The sequence below is a fragment of the Microcebus murinus genome, chromosome 2 (genome assembly GCF_040939455.1).
Source record: "Microcebus murinus isolate Inina chromosome 2, M.murinus_Inina_mat1.0, whole genome shotgun sequence".
NCBI lineage: Eukaryota > Metazoa > Chordata > Mammalia > Primates > Cheirogaleidae > Microcebus > Microcebus murinus.
In genome coordinates, this window is record NC_134105.1 from 71,463,469 (window position 1) to 71,478,654 (window position 15,186).

The 15,186-nt window shown below is 40.8% G+C and overlaps 1 protein-coding gene across 1 annotated transcript in view; it reads right to left on the reverse strand.

The window, feature by feature from the left end:
- The window catches only part of LOC105862721 (guanylate-binding protein 1-like), a 29,758-nt gene extending 20,064 nt beyond the window's left edge, over positions 1-9,694 (reverse strand). Inside the window, 2 exon segments of the mRNA XM_075999788.1 lie at positions 2,619-2,827; positions 9,541-9,694. Coding sequence (XP_075855903.1) covers positions 2,619-2,808 — 190 coding nt within the window. The 5' untranslated portion in view covers positions 2,809-2,827; positions 9,541-9,694.
- Between the last annotated feature and the right edge of the window lie 5,492 nt (positions 9,695-15,186).

Here is a 15,186-nt window from a genome sequence, read left to right on the forward strand (position 1 = left end):
GTAGAAATAGAAAAATCCACCATAATTCTGATATGAAATCTCACCATACCTCCAAAGATAACTCCAAATAGTAAAAAGACTCTTGAAAAGGAAAAAGAAAGTTGAGGTCTCACACTTTCTGAGTTCTGAAACTTACTGTTTATAAAAAGTAATTAAAACTGTGGTACTGGCTTAAAGACTGACATAGAGACCAGTGGAAGAGAATAGAGACCCTAGAAATAAACTTTTATATATATGGCCAAATGATTCTCAAAAGGGTCTAAAATCATTCAATGATGATAGGAGAATCTCTTCAACAAATGATGTTAGGAAAACAGGATGTCCATATGTAAAGAGAAAAAAAAAAAAGAAGAAGAAAAAAAGGATGGTTACCTTACACCCTTACACCATAAAAAAATTATGTCAAAATAGATCAAATACCTAATGTTAGACCTAAAACCGTAAAATGCATAGACAAAAACATAGGGGAAGAGCTTTGTAAATTGAATTTCTCAATGATTTTCTTGGATATGAGACCAAAACCATGGACAACACAACAAATGCCTAACTTTGTCTTAATCAAAATTAAAAACTTTTGTATATCAAACAATACTATCAACAGAGTAAAAAAGCATCAGATGGAATGGGAGTTAATATATGCTAGACATGTGTCTGAGGTGGGATTGATGTTCATGATATATAAAGAATTCCTACAATGCAACACAAATAAAAAAATCAGATTATATAATGAGCAAAGGACTGGCATAGACCATTTTTCCAAAGAAATATATAAATGGCCAAAAGTACATGAAAAGCAGCTCAATGTAAAAACTCATTAGGGAAATGCAAATAAATAAAAAACCACAGTGATATTCTACTTCACAATCATTAGGATGACCACTATCAAAATACCAGAAAAGCAAGTGTTGGAGAGGATGTGGAGAACTTGAACTCTTATGTATTTCTGGTGGGAATTTAAAATGATACGTCACAGTGGAAAACAGTACAGTGATTCCTTAAAAAATTTAAATACAGAATGACTGTATGACACAGCAATGCCACTTCTGGGTATAAACCCAAGAGATATGCAAGCAGGGACTCAGATATTTGTACATCCCTGTTCATTTCAGGATCATTCGTAATCACTAAAGTGTAGAATTTAACCAAGTGTCCATCAACAGATGAACAGATAAACAAGTTGGTATATACATGCAATTATTCAGTTTAAAAAAGGAAGAGAATTTTCACGCGCTACAACATTGCTAAACCTTTGAGATATTATGCAAATTGAAATAAGCCAGGCACAAAAGGACAAATATTGTATGATTCCACTTATATGAGGTTCCTATAGCAGTCAAATTCAGAGTCCAGAGTGCTAACCATTACATAATGTAATGATAGTCAAATCCATAGAGACAGAACGTAGAATGGTGGTGGGAAAGGGGTGAATGTGGAGCTTTTGTTTAATGGGTACAACGTTTCTGTTGGGGAAGATGAAAAAGTTCTGGAGATGAATCGTGGTGATGGCTGCACAACAATGTGAATTACTTGAGCCCACAGACAGTACCATTAAAAGTTGTTAGAAGGGCTGTAGGGGAAGGTGGTATGTTTCTATAATCCCAGGTTCTTGGGAGATTCCTTGAGTGCAGGAGTTTGTGACCAGCCTGAGCCACATAGGGAGACCTTTTCTCCAAAAAAAATGATTATAATGGTAAGTTCTATGTTATGTATATTTTACAATAAAAATGAATATCCACTATAGAGTGAAACATTTTTCTAACCTTAGTGATCAGTGGAAACTTGCTGTTACTATATGAACACTGTAATAAATGTCTTATATTTTATTACAGTTCATTATGTATATTAATTATTACCACCTTACTCTTAGGAAAGGAATGATTCATGCTTTTAAAAAGGGAAACTAAGACATAGTAGGAAAAGTTAGTGAGCTGACTCATCTTCTCGAAGAGAGTGAAGATAAAAAGCCCAACCATGAATGTAAAATTAGCTTTCAGTATTCATCCCTGTGTTAGTCTATTTAGAGTTACTATAAAGGAGTAGCTAAGGCTAGGCAATTTTTACATACCCAGCCTTAGCTACTCCTTTATAGTAACTCTAAATAGACTAACATATATATGATATATATATGTTATATATATATATATATGAGGTTTATTTGGCTCATGGCTCTGCAGGCTGTACAGGAATCATCACTCCAGCACCTGCATGTGGTGAGGGCCTCACACTACTTTTATTCATGGTGGAAGGGGAAAGGGAGTTTGCATGTACAGATCACATGGTGAAAGGGGAAGCAATAGAAAGAGGGGAGGGAGGTGCCAGGCCCTTTATACCTATCAGGTCTCTCAGGAACTAAAAGAGCAAGAACTCACTCATTATCATGAGAATGGCACCAAGTCATTCATCAGGGATCCATCCCCATGACCCAAACACCTACCATTAGGTCACCATCTTTAATATTGGAGATCAAATTTCAATATGAGATTTGAAGGTGCCAAATGAAGGATATCCAGACTATAGCAATCCCCATCTCTAACTTTGTCTCCTCATGTACCCAAACTGGATGCTGACAGTATGGGTGGACAGAAGGGTATCATCTGAGCTTTGCTGGTGACACTCACCCTTTTTCTTCCCAGCCAGCTTGTTCATCAGGTAGGACTTGCCCGTGCGGGAGAGGCCCACGATAGCCACCACCACCACAGGCTGGGTAATGGCAGACAGGGTCTTCAAAGCTTCCGGATTAGCCACCAGTTGCCCTTTAGTGTTCTCAATGAGACACACTGGGCCTAGCATGTGGCTTGCTGAAGCCATGTCCAGGGCGTTCCCTTGACTGCAAGAGAATAAGTGGAATAAATTGAATTTCTAGTCTTTTGCATTCTAAAGGTAAAGTCTTAAAATTCTCCAGCAAGGCCTAAAAATTCTTTATGTCTCACTAAGATAAATGATGGAACTCCTGTATCATTATAGAACGTTAAGGAAAGTATTATTGTAGTATTTTGTTACAAGAATGTTGGTATAACAGTGACTAACATTCAACTACTCTCATGACCCAAATCTTTTATTTTATTTTATGTGAAAAACTTTTCTTTTGCATTTATATTAAAAATTTATATTAGGTAGCAAATGGAAAATACAATAGTTTATTTATGGAATTTGTTTTGTCTACTGGCTATATGTAAAAATTTAATATTTATTTATTTATTCTTATATTTAATAAAGATCTTCATGAATAAATTTTTCATTGTTTGATGTATGCCCTTGGTATAATTTCCAGAGATTTTATTTATTTATTTTTTAAGGCTGGTCAAGTGAAGCAGTGGGAGTGGAAAGGGCATTTCCAGAGATTTTAAATGTGTTCCCTCCTCCACCTTTAATTAGTTATGCTATGTTACTGAAATGAGGATCCACAAAACTTCTTGCATTATTATTTTGGAATGGAACCAACATAACTTCCTTTTGCAAATTTTATAAAACTATGTGACCATCTGAAAAATACAGGTGGGGACCCTTCCAAGGCCTCGGAAGGGGCACATGCAAGACAGGGTCCTGAAACTTGAGCTCCATTGGATTCACAGTGAATTGTTCTCTAACTCAGTGTAGTATGACTGCACAATGGCAAATACTGAATGTTGCCAAAAAAGACTATGAAATATGTATTAAAGATCAGGAGGCAGATCCAGAGAGCTGGATAGAAGTTGTTTAAGGAAACCATCTTTATTTCTATCCATACACGTTTAGGTTTTCTGTTGTGTTTTGTTTTTCCATTTGTTAGGGAAGGAGAGGGAGAAATAGGAAGAGGAGGAGTAAAGGGATTGGGGAGGAGGAAGAGCGTAAGGTCTGGATGAATGAGGTTGGTGCCTTGCCAAGGCATTCAGGGGAGAAGTTTCCAAAAGGTGGGTTAAGGTTGTCTGAAGACATGGAAAGGTCAAGATAAACAAAGATGTCCCCCTTACTGAGGCTGTATAGGAGATTCTTTAGAGAACAAGCCCTTTAGTAAAGTAGTGAGAAGGAATTCTACTTGCATGGGGGAGGGGGAGAGTGGCCATTAAATAAATGAGTCTGCACTTTTTCTGAAGGAAGAAACTTACTTTAAAACAAAGTTCACATGTACGGTTAAAAAGTGTGCTGCTTTCATGAATCTTCATCTTTCACTGTGGGTTTCAGTTTGTTCTTTCTTTGTCTCCAACAATGTCAGTGGGGGCTGCTTAGCCTGCATCTCATTCAGTGTTCTTCCCTTCTCGTGAAAAGAACCCATCTGTAGCCCTTTCAATTTCTTAGCTGCAGTAGCAGCAGGACAAAACAAACCTCAACAATGACAATGGAAGTTTAATGTTGTCTCCAGTCTACACAGACAATGTCAGCGGACAGAAAAGCAATCCTAGTACATTTCAAACTCTTAGTTTATCCCCTGTCTGCTGGTGTCTAATTCAATACAAGCACAGCAGTGGCATTTAGGGACATGCTGTCCCATAACATCAGGATTTCACCTGACCCGTGTCCTACCTCAGGCTCAGCTATAGTCTAACTCAGCTTTGGTCTTCCTATGTTTAAGATACTGAGCTTTCATGGGGAAACTGAGTCCCTTCTCTATCTCCCTAGGAGGAAGATCAGTTTTCTGCCTTTGTCCTGAGAGTGCTCCCTCTTCTGCTGTACAGCTCCCAGGACTTCATCCTCGATGCTCTCATTTGGTATTTGATGAGTCTCTTGGTCTCTGGAAACTTTGGGAATGGTTATATGCACAAGGTGGAGAGTGGTAGCTTTCTGGTTTGGTCAAGGGAAACCCATCGCTGGGTCTACCACTTGGAAGGGTGGCATGGAGGGCCGCTTCCAAACCACTCTTTCCCAGGAGTGGCACTGTCAACATCAGTCTTCACCCAGACCTAGGGATGCCTGGCTATGGGGAATACCTCACAGTCTGAGTCAGAACTTGGGGATGCCGGTGTTCTGGTGAGATCACTAGGTTTTGGTCTGACTCAGATTTTTGGGATGTCTGATATCTGCTCAGACCTCCAACAGTTATCTGAGTTCCTGATGCCTTCTCAGATTTCCACATAGGACCATTCCTAAAACATCCTTTTCTTTTTCCCCAGAATGGATCTCTTATTAATAGATCATGCTCTACTACTTGACCTTCTATTGCCACTGGCCGTCGAACAGTCTAAAGTCCTCTACTTTCAAGCTTTCTTTAAACTTGCTAGAATTTCTGGCCTTCATTCTGCCTGCCTCATGTTACTTCTTACTCCTGCATCTCTCTTATTGCTTCCACTTTCCAAAGGATGTTTCTCCTTCAGCTTCCCTGTTCCTCCTCCTTCTTCTCCATTTCTCTTGCCTGGCCACACCTGCTCTGGCTGGCCATTCCAGAATTCTCTCCCTGCCTGTACACCAACTCCATTTCTGGGAGACCGCAAGGTCAGAAGGCATTGTAAATCACTCCAAGCCTGGATCAAATTCCAGCCCTTTACCTGTCTGAAGCCTTTTGCCTCTTTGGTAATTTAGATCCTGACACTGAGGAAGGACAATCCATCTTAGCAATAACTTAGCAAAACTTCATCTCTCAGTTGGCCCTGATATTCAGCATAAATTCCAAAAACTTGACAAGGGGCCTCAGACTCCAGAGGCAGAACTTTAAACCTGGCCTTCAAGGTCTTTGATAACCGAGATGGGGAGAGGCGAGAGGAAAAAGACAGTTGGACTGACAGTTGGACTCCCCGAAAGCAGAAAAAGCTTTTCAAATAGTGGCTGCTGCTCTAAGAGAGATTTTCCAGAGACAGAGTTACTCAAAAGGCCCAGGGAAGAAGACTATGCCCCTTTATGGGAACTGAGCCCTCCCTCCACTATGACACTGGGTCCCTGGAATAAAAATGGCCCAGGATGTAGGCTCTTCCAGGGCCGCGTGCCCTATGAAAAAAAAGGACACTGGAAGAGTGAGTGCCCTCTTCCTAAAATGGGAGATCACACTGTGTTCCAGAATTGTGGGTGCCTGAACTGGCATCTTCCACAGACCCTTCAAAACTTCATCACACTGGGGTGGCCAGGCCTTAGGTAACTCTCTATCTGGCACAGGTAAGAACAAACACTGGAGACACACATCCTCTGCTCTTTCTGAATTTCCAGGGTCTTTGTTTCCCTCTCCTACCCCCATGTCAGAGTGAAAGGTAAAATACACCTCCCCACCTGTGTATTCCACAGGTTCTCTGTCTGCTAGGAGATAAAGTCTTTGCCCACCCCTTATTGTGCTTCCGAATTATCCCCGCTGGGAAAAGATCTTATGGCTTCCTTTCCTTGACTTCTGATAAAAGCTTAATTCAAACTTTACATGCAACTTTTTCCTTTCCTTGGTATGCTCTGAACCTTCAAACTATAAAATTTCTGCCTTGTTTCACCTAAAATTGTCTACTTCTACATGTGTATATGCTTGGGTGCCATATATGTCATGTATATGTAATGTTTCATTACCAAAATACATAAAAGACTCTAATTAATTGGCTTAAAGAAAAAGTAAGAACTTACATCAAATACTTTTTTTAAATTTATTTATTTTTTCCCAAATTCTGTGGGTACAAATATTGTTAGGGTTACATATCTTGCCCCTGCCCCCTTCCCCACCCCTCTCTGCCAGAGCTTCAAGCGTGTCCAGTCTTCAAGTGGTGCGCCCTGCACCCACCATGAAAGTGCGTACCCTTCCCCTTCTCCCCCCTTCCACCTGTTCACCTCCCATTAACAAAATTTTTTTTTTTTAGACATTTTGGTTACAGTGTGTTTCTTTGCCTCTCCCTAAAAAGGGATAGAGGTAATCCTTTCCCACCTACAATGCTCATTACATCCTTAAAACAACTAAAAATAGAAATACCATTTGACCCAGCAATAGCATTGTTGGGCATCTATCCAAAAGAACACAAGTTACTCTATTATAAAGACATCTGCACCCGAATGTTTATAGCAGCACAATTCACTATTGCACGGTCATGGAAACTACCCACGTGCCCGTCAATTCATGAATGGATAACTAAAATGTGGTATATACTCACAATGGAATATTACTCAATCCTAAGAAACGATAGTGAACTAGCACCGTTTATGCTATCATGGATTAAGCTTAAGCCTGTAATACAAAGCGAGACGACACAGGACCTGGAAAATGGCTGCACATCTACTCGCCATCAAATTGGTACTGACAGCCTGAAACTATGGTGTTCAAATAATTGTAGTGTTCAACAGGGATCTCAGGGGGGGAGACCCACATCTTAAGAACATCAAATACTTTATTAAGAACATAAGGAAGAACTCAAATGCCTTTTAGTTCATGTGACCTTGGCAACCTTTGATAAATGAAACTAATTTTAAAATTGTTATTAAAGTTTAAATATTTGAAGATCATAATTAATATGGCAATAAAAGTAGCTGCATCCAAGAAGGTCACCAATAACAGTTATGCTACTGAAAGTTTTCCTTTGCCTCTTTGATGACTGGCCTGAGGGAGACAAAGATTTTATGCCTTAACAAAATAATCCCTATATTATCTTTGTTGGGTTTTTGACTAAACTTTGAGGGTTAAAGTTTACACCCATGTAACTTCCCGCACTGCCTTTAAAGTCTTCTTATGACTATCACTCTTGGTTAAATGAAAACCATTGTTATAGTGAACTTTGCTTCTATTCAAACAAATGTTTTAGACCTGTAATGTGTGACAGGCTCTCCAAAACAAAATTCTGGATTTGTTTTTTAACCTCAAACTAACATTTAATAGTGGAGACACTAGAAGCCTAAGAAAAAACTTATTAGGCTTGCTGGCATATTAAACTGTATTCAAGAAATAAAAACATTTATCTAATATCCGCAGGATTTAAAACTGTTAAATCTTGCCTGGCCCAATCTTATTCACTGCTGTAAGGGTTGATCTCAAGGGGTCAAGTTATTAATACTAAGTGTTTGGTTTCCTTTTGATCTTTCTCCACCTCCACCTGACACTAACTCTGCCAACAGTCAAACTAACTGGACGGCTTTCTTAAGGGGACTGTGATATTCACAGCCTAGAGACTAGATTTTACTCTGGATTTCCCAGAACAAATTGGGCCCCCTTCAACCATAGAGAAAGGTCCTTTTAAATAATTCTCCCTAGTCCCAGTACAGCTAAGCTTCTGGGAATTTGGCCCTGGACCCTCCCATGCAAACTCTCTGAAAGTCCAGTCCGTCACAGACACCAGTTCCTGATAATATTCTGTGGTATATATGGCTCCTTATCACCCTTTTCCTCCTCTTTGTACTTCTCACGTCACTCTATGAATGCCACCACAGCCCAGCTTAATTAAATACCAGGCCAGTCAGTTCTTTGCCCATGCTGGGAACCCTAATAATAATAACCTTACTTTCCATCCCCCCACTGCAGGCGTTCTATAATATCCCCATGGGCCTACAGTCTGAGAGGCCCTCTACCTTCTCAGAACTATAAATTCTTCTTGCCATATGTGGCCTTAGGTTTCTTGGCTAGTGCCCCTACTGGCTCTACTTTAAGTTCTCATTTTTGGACCCTACACCCTCTGCTATCTGACAACATTCATACAAAACCACCTCTAACCTAGGTTTCGGGACCATCCATTTTCAATTCCTCCCCTTTAACGATTCAAACGAACTCTCCCCATAAAACGTTTACCAATGACCCTTCTCAGGAGAAAGCAGTTATAGAAGAAAGATACCCCTATCCCTAATACCCAGTCTTCTGAGTTCATTTTTTTAAAATGGAAATCTTTAATTTTAATCAATCTTAATTTTAATCGGAGGGCATAAAAGGGGCGGCCTTGCTAAAATAACAGGAAAATACCTAATCCTGCAATTCTCTAGTAACAGTTAAAGATCAATCCTGTGAGTTCTCCTAGTAACAGGTACCCCATGGGAGTTCTGTTTTGCGTAACTTCTGAAAAGAGCTGAAAGGATGGAAACAAGATGTAAATCTTTCTCTTTAAAATTGTTTTTTGAGAATCTCCTTTTACAGAGTTCCTGAGTAAATAGCAGGAGAACAAGGTACAGCCTCAACCATACCTCCAGGGCAGAGTCACATCTCCTGCAATTAACCCCGTCTCCAAGGAAAGGTCAGAAAACCAACTCAAGGACTTTGACATCCTGCAGCCCATTTGTTATCAACTGGCAGCCATCACTATTTTTTTTCTCTTTGTCCCCCTTGAAATCAGCAAGCCACTTGGCCTCCATTCTGGCACCCCCTTTTCTTTCTTTGGGATGTCACCTCATCTCCCTGCTCTCCTTCTCTTTCCTTTCTCTCTCTCACTCACTCATTCTCTCTCCTGAAAGGATAAAATAAACATTTTTACTTTTGTATATCCTAATCTCTGCATGAGAAACTTTTTTCCACCTGTGCGCCATGAGCACCTACTAGGCTTTCCACCCTAAAATTAAGAAAACTAACTGACCCTTATAAATCCCCTCCCATCCCTGCCCTAACCTTATAGGCTCCATGTCCCTGAGCAGAGGCTCTTTAGAGCTGGAAAAAGACAGTTAGTTGCTTTGATTAAGATTAGTAGAAATTCTTACCTGTTTTCTTTTCTCAGTTCAGGGGGAGTGATTTCTAGCACTTGTTGTCTCTCACTGGATTCCTAGACTTTTATTTCACCCCTCAATGTTGTGAGAGTATCTGGATTTCCGTCAGTGACCAAATAATCAGAAGTAGCAAGCTCTGTAACAGATGTAGGGCAATATGAAACTGAATGTACTTTGTCCAAGGCAGTTAAGTCAAGAAACCACAAAATAAATCTCTGGAGCTGTGTTTAGTGGGAGGGGTAAAATGATTTCTCAACCACAAGGTTCGAAGGTTTTATTTAATAAGATCCTTAGAGATCATTTGCTGTTTAAAAAATGTCCATTAGATATTGAATATAATGGAATGTGTCTCAAGATTGGGGGTCAGTTTGAGAATCTTAGAATGAAGAGGCATTATATTTTTTAGGTTTAATTTCTAAAATAAAGAACACACTCACAATTGACCTGGTTCATTTAGAGAAGCACCAAGTGAGGGAAAGAGCACGTCCTACACATTCATGAATACCAAGGACCCAACCCAGCACCTGGGGCATAATGCCCAGTACACAGTCAGGAAGGGGCTCTATGTATTGTACACCTGTTCCAGGCTCAATGCAAACTGCTATTATCCCAGTTACTCAACTTGGGTCTCATAAATATTTTCCCATCATTGTCTATAAAACAAGGCACAAATAGATGCTATGAGTTGTCTAAAATCATAACACTGTAAGTGATGTGAAACCAATTAGTCTCAACCATTTCACTATGCTGCCTCTGTCTGTTTGCTGAGTGAATAATTGTAAAAAATAATGATTTTGGTTTACCGATTATTTTCCAAGGGCTACATAGGTTACCTGTTTAATTCAGTTCTGATTAAAATCATGCAAAAGAGATGGCATTATGTCTATTTTACAGTGAAGACAAGAGGGCTGGGGTAGGGTGAGAATATCCCTGCCCCAATTCACTAAGCAAGTTATAAAGCTGGGATGCAAATTTTAAATTTTGTTGAACTTTAGGGGGCAGAGCAAGATGGTGGACGAGAAACACAGCCAGACAGAGTGTCTCTGCAAAGAAGACAGTTTCTAGAAGAAATTAGAAGAAAGAAGCAAGCAGACAAGCATACATCGGCCGAAGGTTGGAAGGAGGGTACCGGAGACTACGGGAGACTCCATGGGAGAAGGTTGCAGAGGAGAACTGGAAGAAGAGACCTCCCGAGTAGTCTGGAGACCAGCAGCAAGGGTAGATGGAGTAGTTAACTTTCCTCTCCCTTGCATCCCCGACTGCTGGTGGGCTCCCCAGTGGGTGGAGAGACCTGTGGACACCGGCCCAGAGATGGCCACTGCCAGTGAGCGGTAAGCCAGTAGCAGACGCGGCACTAGGCTCCCAACCCCCTCAGGGCACCTCCGTGTGCACAGACCCGAGCCGTGCAGCAGGTGCCATATTGCTACACTTTCCCCTCCCCCAACCCTATCACTGCTGAGAGAGACAATATAGCCACAAGCTGGAGACATTGCCAGGGAATGGGACCTTCCCTTTTGGGGCCCTTCAGCTGACTGAGGGGAACTCAGACTGTGAGCTCCTACCCGCCAGCCCTTCCAGGTGCTGCTGGCCCGGTGATCCCAGGAGAACGGGGCAGACCCTGAGGCTGAGAGACATAGACCCAGCTTGGGCTCCCTGTGGGTGAATTGGGACTGGCACTCCTCTCCCTGGTGGGGTCAGGGATTGAATCCTGGGGCCCAGAGATCAGACCTGTGGACCAGATCCCGTGCACCCAGGTCTCACATTGCCCAGGCACAGAGGGATTTTCGTGAACAGCCTACTGAGGTGTGTGCGCCTTTAGGGGCAGATCAGCATCCTAGAGGGCAACCCTCCTCCCAAGGTGGGGTGTGTGCCCAGTCCAGGCGGGGACCCTGTGCAGGGAACCTCCTGGCCTGCATCACACCCAGGGGAGATCCAGTGTCTTGAGGTCTGGCCTGCTGGCAGAGGCCAAGAGAAGCTGCGGAGTTGGGGAGGGTGGAAAGAAGCAAGGCCTGCTCCAGACTGCAGGTCTCAGACAGCCCCACCCACACATGCAGACTTTCTGACTGAGTGGGGCCATTCCAGCCCCTCCCTGATAGCTTTTTCCAGAAGCAGAGAACAGAACTTTGACCCTTGCTAACAGCATTTGTGGTGCCTGAGGGCAGGCTTACCCAACCCAGCTCCACCCAGACTCACTCCCAGACCAGCCCTCACTGAGGGGGAGAAAAGGACACACCTGGAAGTCCCAGGACCCCACTGACCTAGAGAGGCACTCTAGTGCCTCTCTAGAGGAACAAGAGCTGGTCACAGGACACAAAAACAACAGTGTAGCCTGCTCCGAACAAGTGCCACCTACTGACAGGGAAGACATTCTGTGCACTCTTTTCACAGCACCTACTGACTCATCATACAGGGTGTGGTTAAATCTCATCCATAGACACCACCTACTTACTGGCTCAGAGACTAAACAGGGTGTGTCATTACCCAAACGAAAACCTAAAGGAAAGAAGCAACAACTGACCCAGATGGGAAGAATCAGCGAAGGAACTCTGGAAATATGAAAACTCAAAAGGAAACCACACCCCCAAAAAGGAACACCAGCCCCTTAGAAATGAACACCAACCAAAATCAGAAACTAAAATGAAAGAAGAATTTCAAGCATTGATTGTAAGAAAATTGAACGAGTTGCAAGAAAAACTGGATAATCAACACAAAGAAAACCTGAAAGGACTCCAGGACCTGGAACAAAAATTCACTAAAGAAATTGAAACAATGAAGAAAAGTCTAACTGAACTCCTGGAAATGAAGAATCAATTCAGGGAACTACAAAACACAATGGAAAGTCTCAAGAACAGGGTAGATCAAACAGAAGAAAGAATCTCAGAGATTGAAGATTACACCTTCCAATTAAATAAATCAGTCACTGCGATAGAGCAGAGAAACAAGAGAAAAGAGCAAAGTCTATAAGAGATGTGGGATTATGTGAAGAAACCTAATGTGAGGGTTATATGGTTACCTGAAGGGGAAGAAGAAAACAGTTATGGGCTGGATAAGCTATTCAAAGATATAATAGAGGAAAATTTCCCAGGCCTTGGTAAAAATCTCGATATATAAGTACAAGAAGCTCAGAGGAATCCTGGGAGATTCAATGCAAACAGGAAGACGTCACGATATGCAGTCATCAGACTGACCAAAATATCAACTAAAGAGGCCCTTCTAAGAGCTGTAAGGTGAAAGAAGCAAGTTACATACAAAGAAAGCCAATCCGAATAATGCCAGATTTCTCTACGAAAACTTTACAAGCAAGGAGAGACTGGGGCCCCATTCTCACTCTTCTGAAACAGAATAATGCCCAGCCTAGAATCTTATTCCCTGAAAAACTAAGTTTAGTATATGAAGGAGAAACCAAGACATTCTCAGATAAGCAAAGACTGAGGGAATTCACCAAGACAAGACCAGCCTTTCAAGAAGTACTCAAAACAGTGTTACCCACAGATCAGCACAATAAACACTCATGAATCTAAATTTACTCAAAAGCTAAAGATCAAAGCCCAGATACCACAATGGGTCCAGAGAGAAAACAAAGCAACAAAGTTCAACCCAACATAATGAATAGAAATCTATCCCACCTATCAGTTATCTCAATAAATGTGAATGGCTTGAACTTACCACTCAAGAGACATAGGCTGGCCAAATGGATGAAAAAATACAAGCTAAGTGTCTGCTTGTGTGTCTTCAGGAAACACATCTAACCTACAAGGATGCATATAGACTAAAGGTAAAGGGGTGGAGAACAATATTTCAAGCAAACAGAAGCCAAAAGAAAGCTGGCATGGTGGTGCTGATTACAGATAACTTAGTTGTTAAATCAACAAAAGTAATAAAAGACAAAGAAGGTCACTATATAATGGTTAAGGGTACAGTTCAATAAGAAGATATAACAATTCTAAATATATATGTACCCAACCTTGGTGCACCCAGATTCATAAAGCAAACTCTACTTGATCTAAACAAATGGATAAATAACAACACCATAATAGTCGGAGACTTTAACACCCCACTGGCAGCACAGGAAAGATCCTCCAAACAAAAAATCAACAAAGAAATAATGAACTTAAGTAGAACTCTAGAACAAACAGGCCTGACTGACATTTACAGGACATTCTACCCCAAAACCACTGAATATACATTCTTCTAATCAGCTCATGGGTCATTATCTAAGATTGACCGTATCCTGGGACACAAAGCACATCTCAAACAATTTAAAAAAATAGAAATCTTTTTTTCTATCTTGAGACACAACTTTCTTCTAACTTGAGACACAAGTTATCAAAACCTGTGGGACACAGCTAAAGCAATCCTGAGAGGAAAGTTTATTTCCATAAATGCCTATGTCCAAAAGTCTAAAAGATTACAAATAGACAACCTAATGAATCATCTCAAAGAGCTAGAAAAAGAAAACAGACCAACCCTAAACCCATCAGAAGAAGTGAAATCATTAAGATCAAATCATAACTAAATGAAATAGACAACAGGGAAACCAAATGGAAGACTAACAAAACAAAAAGTTGTTCTTTGAAAAAATAAACAAAATTGACACAACTTTGGCTAGAGTAACGAACAGCAAAAAAGAAAAATCTCTAATAAGCTCCATCAAGAACAATAAGGGAGAAATTACAACAGATGCCACAGAGATGCAAGATACAATTCATGAATACTACAGAAACCTCTATGCACACAAAATGGAAAATGTGGAGGAAATAGACAATTTTTAGAAACACACAGTCTCCGTAGGCTAAACCAGGAAGAAATAGAATTCCTGAACAGACTAATATCAAGTACTGAAATTGAAACAGCAATAAAAACCTTCCTAAAAACAAAAGTCCTGGACCAGATGGTTTCACACCTGAATTTTACCACACCTACAAGGAAGAACTGGTGCCTATCCTGCAGAAATTATTCCACAACATCAAGAAAGACGGAATCCTCCCCAACACATTATATGAAGCAAACACGACCCTGATACCAAAACCAGGAAAGGATGCAACAAAAAAAGAAAACTATAGACCAATATCCCTTTTGAATATAGATGCAAAAATTCTCAACAAAATCCTAGCCAATCTAATCCAGATGTTTGCCAAGAAAATAATCCATCACAACCAAGTAGGCTCCATCCCAGGGATGCAGGGATGGTTTAACCTATGCAAATCTATAAATGTAATTCACCATATAAACAGAAGCAAAAACAAAGACCATATGATCCTCTCAATAGACTCAGAGAAAGCATTTGACAAAATCCAACACCCTTTTATGAAAAGAATGCTCAACAAAATAGGCATAGATGGGGCTTACCTAAAAATGATACAAGTCATATATGACAAACCCACAGCCAATATCATACTGAATGGGGGAAAATTGAAAGCATTCCCACATAGAACTGGAACCAGACAAGGTTGCCCACTATCTCCACTTCTATTCAACATAGTGCTGGAAGTCCTTGCTACAGCATTCAGACAAAAGAGCATTATTAAGGGCATCCAAATGGGACCAGAAGAGATAAAACTCTCACTGTTTGCTGATGACATGATATTATACCTAGAAAACACCAAGGATTCAAGCATGAGACTCCTTGATCTGATAAAT